Source organism: Drosophila montana, unplaced genomic scaffold (genome assembly GCF_035044405.1).
Source record: "Drosophila montana isolate Dmon_TW-CO22-7 unplaced genomic scaffold, ASM3504440v1 contig_203_1, whole genome shotgun sequence".
In the NCBI taxonomy this organism is placed as follows: domain Eukaryota; kingdom Metazoa; phylum Arthropoda; class Insecta; order Diptera; family Drosophilidae; genus Drosophila; species Drosophila montana.
In genome coordinates this window covers 149,332-170,476 of record NW_026996956.1, presented here as the reverse complement: position 1 = coordinate 170,476, position 21,145 = coordinate 149,332, and the positions used below count along the sequence as shown (strand labels likewise).

General features: G+C 41.9%; 2 protein-coding genes across 5 annotated transcripts in view; one reads left to right on the top strand and one right to left on the bottom strand.

Annotated features, from left to right (window-relative positions):
• Sulf1 (Extracellular sulfatase Sulf1) overlaps window positions 1–12,546 on the top strand; it is a 42,230-nt gene extending 29,684 nt beyond the window's left edge. For 3 of the 4 annotated variants that reach the window (XM_064679533.1, XM_064679532.1, XM_064679534.1), the window contains 8 exons: window positions 7,810–8,744; window positions 8,803–9,129; window positions 9,204–9,864; window positions 9,925–10,823; window positions 10,891–11,201; window positions 11,348–11,545; window positions 11,610–11,712; window positions 11,778–12,546. In XM_064679533.1, the coding sequence (XP_064535603.1) occupies window positions 7,921–8,744; window positions 8,803–9,129; window positions 9,204–9,864; window positions 9,925–10,823; window positions 10,891–11,201; window positions 11,348–11,545; window positions 11,610–11,712; window positions 11,778–11,874 (3,420 nt within the window). In that variant the 5' untranslated portion in view covers window positions 7,810–7,920 and the 3' untranslated portion in view covers window positions 11,875–12,546. Of the gene's footprint in view, window positions 1–7,787; window positions 8,745–8,802; window positions 9,130–9,203; window positions 9,865–9,924; window positions 10,824–10,890; window positions 11,202–11,347; window positions 11,546–11,609; window positions 11,713–11,777 lie in introns of those variants that run through there. The other variant, XM_064679535.1, reaches the window with a different exon arrangement.
• Window positions 12,547–18,388: 5,842 nt separating this feature from the next.
• On the bottom strand, window positions 18,389–20,939 carry Zip89B (Zinc/iron regulated transporter-related protein 89B). Its single transcript, XM_064679597.1, has 2 exons — window positions 19,316–20,939; window positions 18,389–18,776 (listed from the first exon to the last, which is right to left on the bottom strand). Exons 1-2 carry the CDS (start codon window positions 20,583–20,585, stop codon window positions 18,559–18,561), a joined length of 1,488 nt encoding a protein of 495 aa, XP_064535667.1. The 5' UTR covers window positions 20,586–20,939; the 3' UTR covers window positions 18,389–18,558.
• Between the last annotated feature and the right edge of the window lie 206 nt (window positions 20,940–21,145).

Here is a 21,145-nt window from a genome sequence, read left to right as displayed (position 1 = left end):
ATTTCGCAGCCGCGTTGCCCCCACACACAAACACCACACACGCACACGCACACACACTTGAACACAAAAAGTAAACGGAGGCGCATTTGACATTTGTTTGGTGTTTAGTTTGCCGTCTGACACTTGTCTGACAATCCGAACGTGCGCCAATGTCATTCACATTGAGCAGGTTTTGTGTTTCATTTTCGGGTTTGCACTTACTATATACAAGTTACTAACATGTATAAAATCGATTTTTCATTTGTTTTGATTTAATACCCCTTAATCATTCAAATTGACTAAAAGGGTATAAGCAAGTTTATTTAATTTAAAAGAATAAAGTACGCGTACTCTTTTTATGCTTAATAATGCTTCTCTCTTCCTACACTTGGTTTTTTATTTTAATTTATTGTACATCTAGCATGCAATCTCTTCTACATATATCGTTCTAGTTCGTTCTATTTTTCGCTTCAATTGCAACGACAGCCATTAAAAAAAAACGTTAACTCCTTACTTTGGGAAAAAGGAGAAATATTAGTTATCCGCCTTAGCCCCATAAATTTGTTGATGCGGGAACCGTACTAAAATGAGATTTTTGAAATAATTAAATTGGTCATAATTTGACTTAAACATTTGAAACACCAATCATGTAAAAAAAAAATCTTTCATAACGACTGACTCAACTTAAATATTCGCAGCCACAAGCTGGTAACTGTCTTATGAATCGGACCTTTTTGGCTCTAATGCGTGTCTAAAGTTTTCTGTTCATCTCCGCCACTCTACTTCCTCCCCCACTTCACGACTCGGGCCACGTTAAGTTGACATTTACCACATGTAGCCAGGTGGTTTACGTCTTGTTCTTATGAATGCTGTGGGCTGGCATAAATCGATGCCAGAAGTGGAAGATGTTGGCTGACTGTCTATGTGGGCGTGTCCGACAGCCCACTCCTCCCTCGTGGCAATCGAGTTTTGGTACCCTTGTAGAGGGTATTATAATGTTGTCACGAAATATGTAACGCATAGAAGGAGACGTTTGCAAGCAAAGTATATATACATATATAGTCTTGATTGACATAGTCAAATTCATTTTATGCAAACTAATCACTCGGCTTTGAAACTATCGCATTGTCAAGATGTCTTGACTGAATTATCACCATGCTTCCTACATTTGGATTACTATTGGATACATGCAGGAAGAATCGGCAGAAAATGAAGTTTATGTGTGGCAAGCTTTTCTGTTTTTCAAGATATGTTGACCAACTATTCATATCTGCGAATCCGTATCAAACCGGAGCTCTATGTTATATTGGAAAGAATTGGTCGGATATAATATTGCGTATAATATGTATCAAGGGTATTTAATTTTCGACGTACCGAAGATTGCCTCCCATTTATGTCTTTCCTCCTTGGCAGCGCATGAATTAGTTTTTAAATAGTTAGTTAAGCGTTAAATTGACTTGGCACCGAGATTCCGTCACTTGTTAAGTCGGTCCTTAACTGGCCAGCCTTCTTAATTGCCTAATTAAGCGCTGAAATGGACGGACCTGGAGGAGCGACTGCCCACGCAACTTGCTCCAAATTTGCAGACTGTTTGACTGCGCAATAGCGAGTCTGTCAGCTGTGGCAAAGATTGCCCCAGTCCATGCTCACAAGACGGATGCACGTTGCCCACTCTTGGACAACTATTTGCACATGCGAGTCGTTGACATTTGCGCTAATGAACGATGAGGCCAATCCTACTGCGGCTGGGGCCTGCTTCAGGGGAGCGCACAACGGCGTCGCTGATAAGCAAAATTTATCATTGAATACCGACTGTCGCCTGGCTGTCGGATTAGCGGCGTCAAGAAGTCAACCGCCATTTATTTGCATATTCATAAATCTGCGCTAAGCCCAGCCCAGGGCGGAGCAACTGCTGCACTGCACCGGGTCAGCGTTGCGTGTCCAGAATGCTTCTAGACTCAATTGGCTTGGACTGCGCGCTAATTGAAATATGTATTTATTTGCTTTTAATTGAATGTCGGCTTGGCTGCTGCTGCACTTTTAGTTGTTGTTGTACTTGTACTCTGCCTGTTTTGACTTGTTCACTGGACACTGTCAGTTTCTGCTGTGCAACCAGTTGATCGCATTATCCGATATGTATTTGTTAAATTTGTCACAGGAACGCTCCGTCTTGTCGAAGTACTTTTTAGTAATCTCATCTAATCCAACAATACAGGTTAAGTTTTAAATACAAACCGCCTTAGCATCTGCTAATCAAAACAAGTAAGACGGATTAGTAAATGCGGTGTTGAGCTGCTAATACAATCAATCGATCTTCTATACGTATAAAGCTTTCAGAGGATAAATAGGAATTGTTATGTCTCAAATAATTAAAAATATATTGATCAATGCTATTCGAAAAATGTATTCTAGTTTCAGAATTTAGCGATTGTTCCCGTGATCGACGCAATAATAGATTGACTCAGCTCGGCACATGGGCACCACCCACACCCACAGTATCTGCCATACTTATAGATACTCTTATATATTACTTATAAACATAAAAATCAGACCATTAGACATAAACGTCCGACACAATCTTTATTCAAATTCAGGCTTTTGGAATATATCCGAAATACTCCCATTATCAAAAGAGAGAAAGATCTAAATGATCACAGCCGAGTTTTGCTAAGAGTTAAGGCCAGACTTAGAGTTGGAGTTTTACTGACGCACTTGAACTGCTAAGATAGATACCACCATCTACTGTAAATCCTCCGTTGAAAGTAAACAGTAAACGAAAGTATCGTCATCTTTTCTTATTATATGTATACTATATGCTCTATAGGTCGGAGATGATTCCTTCAGTTGATACACAGGGATACACCTTTTGCTAAAAACATCATGTTCTTCTTACTCATTATTAATAGGTTCAAGATATAATAATTTATAGGTTAGGTGTCCGAGTCACGCCTGCTGAATCATCAACATATTCTCAGGAGTGAATAATGAATATTGGCATAACATGGACTTCTTTTTTATTTTCAAATATCATATTCTGATCTACTAAGAATACAATTGATCTTCTAAGGTGTGCTACTTTTTATTATTATATGTTATTTGTTTAATTTAAGCGTCAAAAGCAAGGAGTTAGGCTGGCCAGGTATGGAATTTAGTATTCTGTTGAAACTTAAAACCAAAGTGATGCGAACCATTTAGATAAGAAGTTAAAGTGAATGAGAGAATAATGCAAAGGCTAACTTTGTTTATAAATGTTTTTTAGAAAGATAGATTTTGATTAGGAGAATCTGAAAAGATGGCGACAATACACATAAAATCTTTTCTTGTTAAGTTTCATTTGATGTCTGATTCCAACAGAAATACTTACAATGCCAAGGCCTTTCCAAAAGGGCCCTACGAAATATATAAAATGCACAAAGCTACTACCCTAAAAATGTTGTAATAAAATTTTACGAGCGGTTAGCAACAGGCATGGCTCTAAAGCACCGACCGGGCGTTTTTAGAAAAGGAATTGAACGAAAAAAAATACAGACAATGGTAAGGTAGAGCTGGAGGAGTCTGGAGTCTGAAAGAACTGAGTGAAAAGCCAAGACAAGAAAAGGACATAAAACAAATAAATATCGTGAAATTCATGAATGAATCAGAGAATCGTGTAGGCTTTTTATTTCATGCGGCATTTGGCTCTGGCATGGAGAACGACTTTGTTGCTGTTGCTAGCCGGCTAACATGTTCACTGTGGTCCGGGTGCAGACGCAGACACAGACCCAGACCCAGGTCCAGATTCCAGAAGTTGCAGGGTGCAGATCGCCGGCTGAAAAGTTTGCGCATGCGTGACGCCTGTCAAAGACAGCAGCCGGCTGTGAGATGCCGCAGAAAAAGAGCAGCTCTTGCAGAGCTTTGAATTTGTGTGGCTCCTTTTTGGTCTGGTCAGAAACACGTTTCCCTTTTAGGGCCATAGACTTGGGTCATGCTGGGCAGCAGCCAGGCAAAACTTGTTCTTGTTCTCGCCGCTGTTGCATATTAAGCAACCTTGGGGAATAAGGAAGTCGATGTCGGGAGTCAAAGAAGAAGATGCGGACGCCGATGTCGACCACGACAACGACACCCAGACACCAAGAGCGAGACCGAGTTGGGCAGCTCCCAGCTGCTTGCCTAAAAGCCACTTCAGCTGTTTGGCTTTCTTTAGAGCTACAATTGCTTGCAATTTCCTACCACTCGATCGAGAAATGCAGCATAATTGGGCAAAAATAAATAAAGGCCAGGCAAAATATTGCATGTGCTGCTAACTAACGAACTACGTACACATCTACAAATAAATACATACATTCGTACACATGTTCAAATACGTACACATACACATGTATTTGGCATGTGTTTTATTTCGTACCCCCGTCAAGTGGGTTATTGAGGCGCCTTCGATCTCCATTTTTGCCAGCTATTTTTCTGGCAACCTGTGTCTGCCGCTTCTTCTGTTTGCTTTCGCATTTTAACATAAATGGGCGCATAGTTCAAAGCAAAAATAACAGCAATTTCTTTTTACTTTCCAGTGCGCAGTTCAAGTGAACTCTAGTCCAACGATTCGTATGATTTGGCATCCATTAGCAAGTGGCTTTTGGAAGCAAGTAAATATAGAGAAAAGAAGAGTACAGTTTAGTTCTGAATCACCTTATATATATATGTTGCCTGAACAGTGATCACTCATAGTCCAAGCCGTAGGAGCTTCCTTTTGTGTCGAGGCAGAGCTTTTAGACGGCGCATTGGGAAATTCGACCCGCAAATAGCTGAAAGTTTAAATGAAAAACATTGCTTTGCATTCGTGACGTCATGAGCCATTATGGCTTAGGTGTCTGAACGTCGGACTAACCGGCAGGTCGCCGGTTCAATTTCAGCTGCAATTGTCAATTTATTCCTTTGCCTAATTAATTTAATATTATTCACATAGAGAAAACAATAATAATTTAACAAACAACAGAAATATGTAAAATAATTAAGATTTAACAATATTAATGGAATATTTTCTATCACTTTGAATGTTTTGTGAACAACAATTTTCTCAGGTAATTTTTGCGGGATCAAATCTGGGCGCGAAAAACTTTGGAAAAATTAATTTAAGAGTAAGACGTGTTTGACACTCTTCGCAAAATCAACCCCTTCACGTTGATTACAACTGTTGATTCTTAATTTGATGAACTTCAAACTCATTTTTAAATATCTATGTACACAATAATTTAAGACGGGTGAAGGTATTATGGATAGATTTCAATTTTCCACTAACGGGAAACGTGAGGAAAAGTGACGTCTCTAATTTGAAGCAGGAAACTAGGCCCGGGTAACGCTGGGAAGAACCCGCTAGTACATGTATAGATTTTTCATCAATCGACTAAAGAATTCTTACATTTTGCGACATGTATAGTCTACAACAAGAGCATCTCTAAGAATTTTACGTTTTGAGTACAAGAGGAAATTCGCCAAACATGAGCACATAATAAAACAACGCAAATGATATAACTCTTAAATATTTAAATATAAAGAGCTGTGCTAAGAGTTTTTGTTAGAAGAGAATCGTAAGAGAGCGTCAGAAAGAGAAATCATAAGTGGGACTTGCGTTCTCTTTTCAAGTGAAGGGCAGAGCTATTGAATAGTTAACTGTTGGCAAAGAATGGGAACGTTAACTTAGTTATTATCAAGGCCAAAAACCACTTCGTTCACACACACAGATATCACGAAAAGCATAGATGTTTGTAGAATATGATTAGGTATACTTTAAAAGCTTTTCCCAAAAGTGCATGGGATCTTAAACTATTTGGCTTTAAAACTAAAATAGCTAATAAGCTTGTGGCAACATTCGTGGGATCAGGGCTAATAAAAGCGCACCTCTTTAGAAGCCAACTCCCTCAATTGCAATTACAATGGAAAAAGCTCTTTACAGCAGAATGCACTGCATAAATCACACTTAAGGCAGACCCCAAACGTAACCCTTACCCTAATTCTAACCCTAACCCAACAGCCCCTACTCAAAAGTATATTGCCAAGCGGGCACAAACTGCATTAGAAATTCACTTGGAATTACAAGAAAGAGAAAGAGAATGAGTGAGAAAACGAAACAGCAGTAAAAGCAGTTTTCACTTAACAGGCAAGTGGCACATAAATTTCAGCAAGGACACCGGCGCACTTAAAGGAACAGCAACAACAACAACTACAAGAACGAGGACGGCGATGACAGCTACGGCATTTCCTGATAAGTCTTGCTGCAATGTTCATTGCTCCGATTTGTGGTGTGTTTTGGTCTTTCATTCGCCCGACTTTAAAAACAGAAATCCTTGCAAATATTTGGTGACAAGAGCTCTCGAGTCGAGCCGCCGTCCGTGCGGAAGGTCAATCGGTGCATAAAATTTCGGGCAGCAGCTGCAAAAAGCGCAGCAGCTGCTCTTTGGCGACCCTTGATTAACCAGAAAGATGATTTAGAGCGCAGAGATCTTAACCCAAATAAGAAATGCGAAAAGAAAAAAAAAATTGGCCCTGTGCTTAAAACTTAGCTTTTAAATTTTTGAGGATTATCAAAATTTTTAAGTCGAATTCTTTTGCTGAAAATAAAAAAATACCATTTTCAAATAAATACAAGTAAAACATTTAATTGTTATAATAACGAGAAAGAAGGGCTATTTTCGGCACGCCGAGATTTAATACCCTTGCAGGCCAAACCTTTTCATAATGTGCATTGTGCTTTGCCCGTATCTAAGAAGCACAGGAAAAATAGTTAATGCCGGGTATGGTTAAGATATCTTGAAAAACAAAAAGGTTTTTATACAACTTAATTTTCTACTTATCGTTCCTATTGAAGCTATAAGATATAGTAATCGGATGTAAATAAGATTTTGTATATATGTAGGGAGCATAGTAAAACTTATAAATGCCGACTTTGGTCCAGAAATCTTGGTAAACCAAAAAGTTGTGCTTACAAGAACCTTCTTTTCGACCGATCGTTCCTATGGAAGCTATATGATATAATGACAGTGAAATAAAAAGACGTACAGACGGACATGGCTATATCGACTCGGCTGTTGATACTGATTAAGAATAAAGGTGGTTCTCAACGTGTTTGTTCTACTGATATATTTAATTTAGTAACAGCTTTTTATATATGTACTAGCGGGTATAACCCGGCCTTGCCCGTGGCACTTATGTTATAAAATCAATGTTCTCAAAAAAATTTGAAATGATTTTGAAACTGATCGGACGGTAAACATATAACTTTCATACAAACGTTTTCCGCCAATTTACCACTGTTGCGAGTGGAATTTCGCTCAAAAAATCTTTAAATCGCATTCCCCCCGAAGAAGTTTGAATTCTGCGAAAAGTGTGAAACACGCATCAAATGATTTTTCTTATAGATCTCTGTAAATGAATTTGAGCGCGAAACGTCACCCACAAAATCTTTGACCTCCTAAAAGTGTGAAACACCCCTCAAATGAATTTGAACAAAGATCTTTGAAAATAAGTTTGAGGCCGATCGGATGGTAAACAAAAAAGTTACATACAAACGTTTTTCGCGATTTTACCACACTTGCGGGTGGAATTTCCCGAAACCCGGTCTTAACGTGCACCTACATCACATAAGGTAGCTACAGTGAAAATTTCAGCTTCCTAGCTCTTACGGTTTGGGCTGTGCGCTGATCACCAATCAGTCAGTCAGGCAGTCAGTCAGGACAAACAGTTTTATATATAGAGATTTAGCTATAGGCAGTTGCGAAGTCTTTAACCTATTTAATTATTTATTATCATTACCTTAGAGTTTTCTAATGATGCTAAAGTACTTTTAAAATCTGCTTTCAGGATAATATTTCATGCGTTTTGCGCTCCTTTCACAATGTGGCAACTGACTTAAACCGAATCCTCTACATCATTTTACCCAAGCGTAGCTGCAACAATATCCTATAGTAAAAGATGCAGCAATTCAGGACCCAACTGGCCATTGGCTGCCTGGTGCTCTTTATATTTGGGGTAAACTTGCTGCTGGGCTCAGCAGAGGGCAAGGAGCAACAGCAGCAGCAGCAGCAAGCGGGTGAGCTGCACCCAAAGCAGCAGCATCGCAGCCACTCGAGCAGTGGGTCATCATATAAGCGCTTCTCTCGCGACTCGAATGCGGCTCGCGAGCGACGCCCGAATATAATCCTCATACTGACCGACGATCAGGACGTTGAACTGGGCTCGCTCAACTTTATGCCACGCACTTTGCGGCTGTTGCGAGATGGCGGCGCCGAGTTTCGTCACGCGTACACGACCACCCCTATGTGCTGCCCGGCACGGTCTTCGCTACTAACGGGCATGTATGTGCACAACCATATGGTGTTCACGAACAACGACAACTGCTCCAGTCCGCAGTGGCAGGCGACGCACGAGACGCGCTCCTATGCCACGTATCTGTCGAATGCGGGCTATCGGACCGGATACTTTGGCAAGTATCTGAACAAGTACAATGGCTCGTATATACCGCCTGGGTGGCGCGAATGGGGTGGACTGATCATGAACTCCAAGTACTACAACTACAGCATCAATCTGAATGGGCAGAAGATCAAACATGGCTTCGACTATGCCAAGGACTACTATCCCGATTTGATAGCCAACGACTCGATCGCCTTCCTTCGCTCCTCCAAGCAGCAAAACCAAAGAAAGCCCGTACTGCTCACCATGAGCTTCCCGGCGCCACACGGACCCGAGGACTCTGCGCCGCAGTACAGTCATCTCTTCTACAATGTGACTACGCATCAGTGAGTTCCGTACAGCTTGATTCAGAGCACCGTATACTAATCCTCATTCATGCTTCAGCACGCCCAGCTATGACCATGCGCCCAATCCCGACAAACAATGGATCCTCAGGGTTACTGAGCCTATGCAGCCGGTGCACAAGCGCTTCACCAATGTCCTTATGACCAAGCGCCTCCAGACACTCCAAAGCGTCGATGTGGCTGTGGAACGTGTCTACAATGAACTGAAGGCTCTGGGTGAGCTAGACAATACCTACATTGTGTATACCTCGGATCACGGATATCATCTGGGCCAATTCGGCTTGATCAAAGGCAAGAGTTTTCCCTTCGAGTTCGATGTGCGTGTGCCCTTCCTCATACGTGGTCCTGGAATACAGGCCTCTAAGGTGTAAGTTATCAACTGAAGTTCCAATTATTTGAGTCAAACATTAACTAATTCTTGCTCTTGTTCCCACTCTGCAGCGTCAACGAGATCGTGCTGAATGTAGATCTGGCGCCCACATTCTTGGACATGGGCGGCGTGCCGACCCCACCGCACATGGATGGACGCAGTATTCTACCGCTGCTGCTCAGTCGAAATCGTATCGTGCGTGACACCTGGCCGGACAGCTTCCTTATCGAGAGTTCAGGTCGTCGAGAAACGGCGGAGCAGATTGCCGAATCTCGAGCACGCTTGCTGGCGGAGCGACGCAGCATGAAGCTAGTCAATAGCACGTTGCTGGAGGATCTGATCGGCATCGACAACAGCAGCAGCAGCAGCACGGTAGCTACGATGTTGAGCTCCATGGCAACTACATCGGAACAGGAGGAATTTGAAGAAGACGGCGACACCGACGCTGAAGACGAGGATGGAGATGATGCCATGGACAGCTCAGCACCTGCAGTGGACGATGAGGAACTAGTAGATGTTGCTGCGGAAGAAGATGAAGATGATGAGCTAGATGAACAAGAGCTGCTGCTGCAGCAGGACAACAATCTTCCATTAGCACCCTATATCACAAAAATGATGCGATTGAATTCGGAGTGCTCAGATCCGGCGCTATTGAAGAACTGCCTGCCAGGGCAGAAGTGGAAGTGCGTTAATGAGGAGGGACGCTGGCGCAAGCACAAGTGCAAGTTTCACGTGAGTATCCCCAATCGGAAGTGTTCAGATCCAAGTACTAAACCATCCGTCTCTCATCAGCTGCAACTGGAACACCAGCTGGCAACGATGCCACGCAAGCAATACCAACGCAACTGTGCCTGCTTCACCTCGAGTGGATTGGTCTATACCAAGATTCGAGCCCCGACGACATCCCTGCACTCGCACCGCCTGCACAAGCGCACCCACATGCACCATCACCAGCACCATCAACATCTTGGTAAGCGACGTCACAAGCGACAAGTGGCAGAGGAGCTCTTCCACACAGAATTGCCCTACGAAATGGAGGAGCTGCTCGACTTAGATCAGTCGATCGATCTGCTCGTAAAGCACGGGTGCCGAAGCAAACGAGAAGCGTCTAGTGTACAGAACGTAGCTACCAACACCTCCAACGATGCAATTGCTCTGGTCATACAGCAAATCCAGAACACCCTGGAAACGCTGGAACACAAGTTTAATGAGCACGAGCTGCACAATCGGAGCAGTAGCTTTTTGGGGCGTGGCAATAAATTTCAAAAGGGCGGTACCCGCTGCTTTGTAGAGGAGAGCACGGACAAAGTTAACTGCTCGGATGTCATCTACGACGATGAGAAGACTTGGCGCACCTCTCGCAATCAAATTGATATGCTTATTAAGCTGCTGAAGGACAAGATCAGCACACTGAAGGACATGAAGAAGCAGATGCGAGAGAACAAGCAGCAGGCGGCGGCGCCCGGTAGGCGTGGCGAGGGACGACGACGCAATGATCCAGTAGCAGCTCAGGAGGGCGCCGGTCCCGAGTTTAATATGAGCTACTTCAGTGAGATCGCCAGCACGCCTCGCTCTGTCCTGCTGCCCAATGTATATAGTGGCGCTGGTGCCTACGATTCCCTGGATCAGTCCCAGACCCCACACTATGCATCGCGTGCAGAGTGCTACTGCGAGCCGGATGTGGGTGAGAGGTAAGCAATGGATGAGCCAAGCTGCAAGCTCCTGGTCAACTAATTACACTCCTTCGTTCCTTTCTAGCTATGCGGACTCCAAGGAGATGGCGCGCGAGGCGCGGCGCAAACTCAAGGAGGAGCGACAACGGAAAAAGGAGCGCAAGCGCATCAAAAAGGCTCGCCTCGAGAAGGAGTGCCTCTCGGAGAAGATGAACTGCTTCTCGCATGACAGTCAGCACTGGCGCACGGCACCCTTCTGGAACGACAGTCCCTTCTGCTTCTGCATGAATGCCAACAACAACACCTACTCCTGCGTTCGAACCATTAATTCCACGCACGATTATCTCTACTGTGAATTTACTACGGGCCTGATAACCTTCTATAATTTAACTATAGGTAAGGTGATTCTTGATCCGACTGCACGCTACCCCAACTAATTGGCCTCAGGACCCATTTACCCATACTCAGTTTATCCTTATGGCTATTCATTCGCCGAAACTCGATTACTTTAACAATTTGTTGCTTTCTCTATGCGTACCTAGATCGGTTTGAAACGCAGAATCGTGCCTCGAGCCTGTCACCCGCTGAGAGATCGCACATGCACGACACGCTGGAGCGCCTGAAGGGCTGTCGTGGACGCAACTGCAGCATACGCAGACAGCTGCCACAATTGGGCATGACAGCAGCCCTCCAGCCCACCGCCGTCAATCACGTGCAGCGCAACAACAAACGCAAGCAAAGTGAGCAGCTAGTTGCATACTTCTCCAATAATCAGATTATTCAGTGATTCGTTATTTTTGACAGCCCCCCTCTCGGCCAGCGTGGGCAACTTTGGCTTTGTAGGCAGCCGACTGGACATGGATGTGGTGCCACCTGCCAAGCGACGCAAGCTCTCCAAATATCACAGGCAAGCAACCTGCCAACTGAATTGCGCTTGTGACTTATTTTCAACCATTTCTACTTCTACCACAGATGGACTAACTCGAACTCGCATCTGAAGCGACGCCCCTGGAAACAGCAATCCCATAGATACTTGCCCCAGCAGCCAGCGACCGCTGTTGCCGCCTAAGCAGCGGCATTCCCTTCACCCAGTACCCAGTGAGCACATATCCTTGCTTGCTACTCCGTTCAGTGCACTGCTCTGGTCTGCATATGGTAGATATAGAAAGATTCATGTCCATAGACGGATATAGATCTGCGTTCTGGTATATTTTCTTCGTAAATAAGACTGTGTTTTTTGTATTCAACTTACGTTTAGTTTCATTTATGTTGAACTTCTTTGCTTCTTTGGCTTCAACCCGCAATATAAATAAACTGTAATTAGCTGTTAAGTGATTTAATTTGTACATAAATTTAGAAAGAGAGTGAACATATTTACCCACTACATAAATTATTTAGCGCAATTGGTTTTACAATTAAATTATATAGTAGACGAGTACACTTAGCAAAAAGAAATCAAGTTACCATAGAGATCATATTTACATACATATTTGTAGTACTTGTATTTATTGGAAATCGCTAAAAACGCTACGCAAATAACTAGCTGTTATTGTTTTAAAAATGGAAATACTAATACAATGGCTATTTTTTTCCGTTGTGCTGCACTATTTAAATCAACTTATTTTCTTTTTAGCAGGCAACACGCCCACGAACAAACATTGTATCTGCTATGGCAAACATTTAACAAGCTTATTCTAACAAAATAAAAATATATGCATAGAAACCCCTGTTTAAAATTAAAGTATCTGTGGTTTTTATTCACAGCTTCTTTTATGAAAATAAAAATATTTATCTTTGCTTTTTAGTAAGCTGTCATTTTCGTAAACATACTCGATATTAATTAGCCCATTTATTTAGCACTTGTGGGGAAAACACATAATTATTAGAGTATGCGACAGTGGTTTAATTATCGCCAATATTCACGAAAACTGGCTTAGCAGGCCTACGTAAGCGTAATGTTAATTAATGACGTACTTCTGGAGAATTGACTACTCAGTGTAAAAGCTATCATCTTAGAACGAATTGAAATTGGTCTTATTTCTTAAAAATTTTAAACGGCTTTCGTATTATATCATGGTTGAAAGTCGATTTTGAACCGAACACTGTTGAATCCGGAATCAAGATATTTTATTTTCCATGAGAGACCGAAACCATATATCACTAAAAATGGTTTGTTTACAATTGATATTATTTTTAAATATAAATTTACTCTCGATATGAAAAATAAACTCAATTTTTGATTAATTAAATATAATAAACTCGCTTATTATTGCCCGGCCTTATCCGGTTCAAGTTTTTTGCTTCAAATTTTACAGTGTTGACCTTCACGTCAAAAGTTATGTTTTTTTTTAAAGATATTTAAGAAAATAACTTTTAAGTCCATCGAATAAGGATCCAAAAGTTGGAACGTTTCCAACGTTTCCACCTAATCTTAAGGACGAAAAATATTCTTATGTTAATTTAAACCTTTGCCATCCAAAAGCGGTGGATTATAAGATCAGATGAATTTTCACAACATTAATGCAATCATTTTCCGCAGGTTTTCCTCAGTTTCGATTGGAATTGCCAAAATCGCCAAAACAAGTGTTCATTAAGTTCATATGTAGGGTATTGAAATTAAGTTTAAAGAAACCGGACAAAACTTTAAAATGTTAAAAAAAAATCTTTGAATCGCATTTTCCACAGAGGAAGCTTGGATTCTGCGAAAAGTGTGAAACGGACGGTAAGTATAAAAGGCTGATTCAAACGATTTTCGCGACTTTTCCATACTTGCGGGTGGAAAACCCCGTCTTAGCGTGCAGCTCCAGCACATAAGCTAACTACAGTGAAAATTTAAACTTCATAGCTCTTACGGTTTGAGCTGTGTGTTCATCAGCAATCACTCAGTCAGTCAATCAGTTAGTCAGTTATTCAATCAGTACAACAATTTTCAAATAAAGAGATTGAATTGGTCTGTTGAAAAATTAAAAAAACCTGCGACCTAACCTAGTAGTAAAAGGTACAGCTTTTATATAGAATTACATTTACGCTTCTCCGAAAAGTATGCAACATATAGCTAAGCTCACCAGCAGAGCATCGAAAGTTATGTGGCATACCGTTGGTATACCAAATAACAATTACAAGTGCTCTAGGCGAAAGTGCCCGACTTGGAGACACGCGACTACCTCAACAAACATTCTTGCTTCCTCATTCAAACATACTTATAATAACACATCAGACACACAGCGACTTTCGAGTAATGCTTAAGAAACCATATCTTAAAATCGATTTTTATCAATATTATGAAAATGGGAAGAGCTATCGAAAAAAAATGATAATTCGTGCTGCATATGGAATATGAGAATATATGTTTCAAATTTTATGTTTACGAGATCGAGATGTTTACACGGACGGACAAATGGTCGGACGGACATAGGGACACGGATAGATCCACCCAGTTGGTCAACCTATTCGAGCATATATATACTTTACGTGGTTGGAGGTGCTTCCTTCTGCCTGGTACATACATTTGCATTTGCACAAAATCATTATACCTCTTGTACCACATGTGTTCAGGGTATAAAATGTATATTGCGAATAAATCAGGTAAGTGTTCCTTAGTTCAGGCACAACAAAATTTTTGCTTTTGTTTGTAAAACAATCAAAATAAAAACCTTTTCGGATGCCTACGACTTGAAAGAAACTTGATATGTGCTGAGGTATGTGCAATCTGACAGAGGTAGATCTTGAGGCCATTCAGATCGGAGTTGTTGAACCTGTAGAATTGATTCGAAGCCTTTTCATATAATCCGATATATTATATTCAAAGTTCTAGAGTATGGAGACAGAATAGTCAGCTGAGTGGCGTCGAAATGTTGTAAACAAGAGTTCTGAAACAATATAGGGACGAATGAAAGTAGGCTAAACGATGAAATTATATAATATGTTCCCAAAGAGATACACGCAATTAAAACAATTGGTTGTTCGGGCTGTGTTAACCAGGTCACCCATAAATCCGGGTAATATTTAAAATTGCTTAACTCGAGTGTTGCTATCATCTGAAATTATAAAGATTAAATATTGACCGATATTGGCAGATAGATGGATGCATAAGTCGGGCCGCACACGGAGGCAATCAAAGCGCACATCAGAAAATTGCGATCACTTTGGTCAATGTATGCGAAAGTATTTCGTATTTCGTATGCTTGACAACTTGTAGCTGATAAGTGATAATAAGTGATAACAAACATAGCAACTCAGCTGATAGCTATTAGAATGTGTGTGCATCGAGGCGAGCTGAATCGTAGCCAGCTTCCATGGGCGCAAGGCAAAGGGACCGGAGCGGGCGCCGCTTCCACGAACAGCCCCAGCAGACCCAGATGCAAATAAGCTCGACCGAATGCGCTAATTAACTTGCTGAGATGTTTTCATCTGCTGTCAAATATTGTTACCCACTTGGCAATTCACACTTGACACTTCCACGCGCTAATTTCCGCTGCAGCTATGGGCGGCACAAGGAGGAGGTGGCGGGGCCTTCCCATTTTATCTCTACCAAAACAAAGCGAGAGAGAGAGAGATAGAGAGAGCGAGAGAGAGAGAGAGAGGGAGAGAGAGGTCGAGAGAGCGAGAGCGGCCTGCGCATGCCTGCAAAGAATGATAGCCGCTCAGTACATGGGGAGATATCGTGTTAAAATTTTGCGCAAGCAGCAGGGTTATCAGCTTGAAATTTATTTATTGTTTGCTAGGCGACTGACAAATACGGGGCTGGTATTTGGCTAGGCCAGTAACAGTGGATGGGGGCCTATCCGAGGCCTTTGCCCCACTATACTTGTACCGCACTCAAAAAGCCCGCTCCCTCCCCACACAGCCCGCCCACCGCTTGATCTTGGAATAGCAACGAGCATTTATTGTACGCCGGGGCTGCTTTTGATTTGCGCACTTCAATCGAGATATCGTGCTGAAATTTCACAATTTCAGAATTGCCTCACCTGGGCCGGGGCCTGTGCAACGGAGGGACTCAGAGCGCCAGGCACGTACACAGCCAGCAAAAACTACACTGGCCAGCTGTTGAATACATATTCACTTAATAGAACGATGAACTCACTGACAGTCCCCACATAGCTGCACTTTAACCAGAATTTTAATTCCCAAACATTCTCATCGAAATAAAAATCCCATCTTCGCAAATATCAAAAATTTGTCTCTTCTAGCTCGTATACCCTCCAATATTGTCAGGACTCACAATGCTGCTACCTTAAACAATCGCATTGAAAATGTTGTAAATAATTCTTAATTTTCTATTCATCCTCTTATTTATCGAGCGATCCCCCAAGCAAGTAAATATTTTGTGTGAGTTTGGTGATAATAGACAACTGCAAACAGTCAACTGCAAATTTGTCAGTTTTTATACAATGCCTCAATTTTCTTTTGTACTCGAGACAGCAACCGTCGCTAAAAAGCAAAGGTCACTTGGTAACAACATTTCATATGGATTTCAATATATATTAAGCTGCTTTTAACCGAAGTTGTTTGAACCTGGTTTTTTAATGTTATATGCCTTGGATCAAGCCATGAAGTTGTTTAACTACTAAAGAACAACGCAACCCGAACCGAACACTGTTTTCTTAATTTAAATCAATTTTGCAAAATTTTAAGTTTTTGACATTGCGTATTGAGGATTGTTTTTGTATTCAGAATATGAAATATATAAAAACATGCTGATATAATACAAAACCTCTTGCGGGTCACGTCAAAAAAAAAGATGGAAATCAAGTAACTAAAAATATTTGAAATACAACAAGGATCCATTTATACATGAAAACCCTTATGCTACTCTCTTATAAAATATTATCATAATAGTGCTTATGCTTTTTATATAGGAAACATTCGAAAGAATTACTTAAGTATATCAGCGTCAAAGTTAAAATTGTTATTATTGATATCGATAATATATATTTCTTAGAACAATGATAACCAGCTTTAAAGCTAGATCGACCATGATTGGAATGTAGTTATTTGATAAGTTCCTCCAATGATGTTTCCAAAAACATGTTACCTAACAGTTTTAGAGTTTTCGCTAATGCCACTTATGATCTTATCTAAATATTGATCCATATTATTATTATTTTATATATAGTTTATTAGATGACGAGCATTACACAGCCGGATGCACCCTTCTGCAACATAATTGCTTGTTATTCGTTGCGTTTCTTAAGTTGGCCCAAAACCCATTTAAGATTGCTTAGTTGAGATTAAAAAAAATAGCTGAAAAGACATAACAACAATTAATTATCAATATCAATTTAATTTGTATTGTTGAAAAAATGTCAAGTGTTAAGTGTTTACTGTACATTTCTAATTATACCCTTGCGGAGGTTATTATAATGTCACGAAATGTCCGATTGACGTAAACCTCCTCGTCCCCATTATATATATATATATATATATATATATATATATATAAATATACATTCTTATATATATTCTTGATCAGGACGACTGGCTAAGTCAATTTATCTATATATGTCTTTCTGTTCGATTTGATTTTTTCGATAAAAAAAAATAGCCTAACGAGAAAGTTAGCAGTTCTTGGGCATGCCAAAGATGAAATAAATACCCTTGAAGACATTTCCCCTTTGTAGACATGCGAGAATAGTGAAGCCTGTAAATGCTGAGCCCATACCAGAACCTACTTTTTGAACGATCGTTCCCATGGCAGCAATTATGTACTGGTCCGATCCGGCCGATTCCGACACATGTACTGCCTGCATCAGAATGACGGATCCATGCCAGAGACAAGTTTGCAGCGAAAAAGACAGGCGGACTGGCGGTCTATATCAACTCGGCTGTTAATGCTGATAATCTAGAATATATATACTTAATGTGGTCGGAGATGTCTCCTGCTATGCGTTGTACATTTCATGACAAAAAATAATATATCCAAGAGTATAAAAACATCGCATCGCAATAGCACTTGTTCTCATGATTATATCTGTTTAAGTGTTTCGTTTAAATTCAGAACAGACTAACATATCTGCTTGGATCTTTTTATAACTAAACTGTTTTAAATATTATTCGATTTTAGAATTTCCACCCGCAACTATGCTAAATTGGCGGAAATCGGTTTAAAGAAAGTGTTTTTTTACCACCCGATCGCTTTCAAATTATTTTCAAAGATTTTTTGGAAAGTTCATTTGAAACGAGTTTCAATCTTTTCGCAAAATATGATATGCGGGTCAATGGTTGAATGCTTGAAGCTTCTGGTGTAAGCTCATTACAAATAAATAAAAATTCATTTCAGACATTTTTCGCACCCTTCGGAAATTCTATCACTCCTCAGCGGAAAATGGTAGTTACGTGTTGCCGTGTTGCAAGTGCGAACTTTTAATTTTCGTCCGATTGGCCTCAAAAGCATTTTCAAAGCTCTACAAAGCGATTTGGATATGCCATGCACCCATTTCTCTGGCTCAAAATCATTTTTAAAGATCTTTTTTGAATTTTTTTAACACATTTATGACACTTACCGCAAAATCAAATCAGCAAAGAACTTGGACCGTGTAAGGCAGGGAAATACAAGTAAGTAATTAAATTTAACAATCATAGAGTATAGAATAAGATTATTTTTAATATTTTTTGTTTTCGATTTAATACTATCTAGATAAATAAAATAGATATAGTACAATATTTATTTACAATTGCTGCTTAGCAGTTAGTAAAAGTATTTATGCGTGAGTCCTATTTGTAGAACCACCTAAATATGTATCAGGTGCGGGCCTCAGTTGTGTTTGGGATGCGCCTCGAGCAGCTTTTGGGTTACTTGGCGTAGAACTTGAAGCTTTTCCTCGTATTTGTGGGCAGCCGCCAGCTGCTCAGCTTCGGTGTGATGTGCGTGGGGATCTGTACTGGAGTCTGTCTCTCCATGATGATCGTAGTGATCTTCCCCAGAGGAGGAACAGCTGCTGCCGTGACTGTGCCCATGACCACCACTAGCACCTGCAATCGACAGACACACAATTGCATTTGTTAATAAGGAGAATAAAAATAACGTTAATCGGGTAAACAAGTTGCGACCAATGTGCATTAAAGTTAAGTTGTTGTCTAGCTGATATGCAACCCGATTTAATCATATGTGTAATTCTATATATATATCTTATTATTATATTATCCAAAGATATAGATATAACTGGTATAGATATTGACTGACTGTCATTGTAGAGTATAGACGGTTCTTTTTGGCGCGTTGGGGATGCCCAGAGGCAGAGATGATTTCACTGCGGGGTTTTTCTCAACCTGTTTGCGGTGTACACAAAACCACCTGCATCTCAGGCCGCAGACGGGGAAGGTGTGTTACAAGGTTAAAAACGCGAAAAATAAAATGATAAAGAAAAGGTTGTCGATCCATCCATTAAAGCACGAATGCTGTGTAAAGAACCTGTTCCAATTCGTACGAATCGATTCCGGTTGAAGAATAACATAGAGCTGTCGCAATCGCTTGCCTAAGCTAACACACATGCGCACAATGGTTTACTCACCGAGCTGTTGCAATCCGAACATAATCAGAAATCCAACAAAGAGCGCCAGATAAGCTCGTAGTCCGGAGCGATTCTTTGATAAAATCTCGAAGAATACCACATAAATGAGTGTGCCGCAGGCGAAGCCCTGCAGTATGGCCGACACCAGGTTGGGTCCGGCTCCATTCTGGCCATGACTGATCAGTATGCCCAACCCAATGCCCAGGGGGCTGACAACCGCAAATGTCAGCACATAGAGCACAGCCAGACTGAGACGGGTGCGGGCCACAATCAGCTCGACGCCCACGCAGAAGGCCAGCACCAGCTTGTGCGCCGAGACGGCGCCAAACATGAACCATACCGAGCTGGCGGAGCTCTCCAAGCCAATGGCCATGCCTTCAAAGAGCTCGTGGAGCGACAGTGCCAACACAATGAAGAGTCCTCGCAACGAAGAGGCTAGCATATCGCCCGAACCACTTGAGCTGTCACCAATGGGCAGATGACTATGTCCATGTCCATGACCATGGCCGTTGGTGTGGCTGTGACTGTGGTTGTGTTGATGATGATGCACTGCACCATACTTTTGCTGCTCCAGATCGTTATGCATCAGGTCCTGCACAGAGAGCGTCGCATTGTGGCCAGCTGCCGCAAGCTCCGAGCAGTTTCCGTTTGTTGCTGGCAATGGTGGTGCCGTCTTCAGCAAATGACTATGCCGTATGCTGTGGCCGCGCTCGAAGGCGGCACCAGCATCATCCCGGTGATGCCTATGCACGTACGAGTGCATGGCCTCCTCAATGAAGTACATCAGAAAGAAGCCGCAGCACATGAGCAGCTCGGCGAGCGGAAAGCTCAGCTCGCCAATGATCTGACAATGTTGCAGCTGCTCGACCACCTCCTGTACCTCGGGCAGCAGATGGAGAAAAGTGGTGGCCAGCAGCACGCCGCCGCCAAAGTACAGCAGGCACTTGACCACCGTGGCGGAGCGGGCGTTCGTCTGGTTCTCGGTCCAGCGGTAATAGCGGTTCAGCAGGAACGGTATCGAGCCACAGAGTGCGCTGGCGCAGCAGAGCACCACCATGGCGGTTACCTTGGCCGTTAGCAGAGAGCCGGAATCGTCTTGATCATGATGGTGTTCGTCGTCGTGATCACCGTCGTGCCTTGGTTCGTGATCATGCCCGAGATCGTGAACGTGATCGTGGTCGTGATCATCGTGATGCGCCGCTAAGTGGCTAACGGGCTCATCAATTTGCAGGAAGCATTTCAAGAAATTATTCACTTGTGTTTGATTCATTGTTGATTTTGAGTTATTTGTGTGTGTCCCAACAGATCGGCGCTGATTCCCTCCCCCTCTCGCTGTATAGCTCTTTGTCTTTGGCCTATAACTGCCAAAATGTTATTGTCGCCTGAGCAGCAATTGCTGCATTGGGATACCAACTGATGCCTGCCTTGAATGTCAACGAATTTAAGGTATTCTTTTCACTTTCGATCCACACGTGGAAGTTTTCTTATTCAAAGGTTTTCTTTCACAAACAAAAGCGGGATTCGGCTATCAAAGTTTTCTGTTTGACTCTTTTTTGTATTTTAACTTTTTGCCTTCTGTTTTATTGCGCCGCACAAGACTTGAATGCTCGGAGCTATCTCACAGACTGACTGGCGTTGGCTGAAACCGAGTCTGGTTGGAGCTGTTGCTGCCAGTTAGTTAGTTTCGATTTTCTATCTTGCAGTTATTTGCTTTGCTCTGCCAGCGCCCGCCTGCAGCATACGCTAGCTAACTCTCGCACTGTCGCGACGGCGGCGACGGCGACGACTCTACGTGAGCAGCAAATTAAGTAAGCGTAAACAACAGAGATA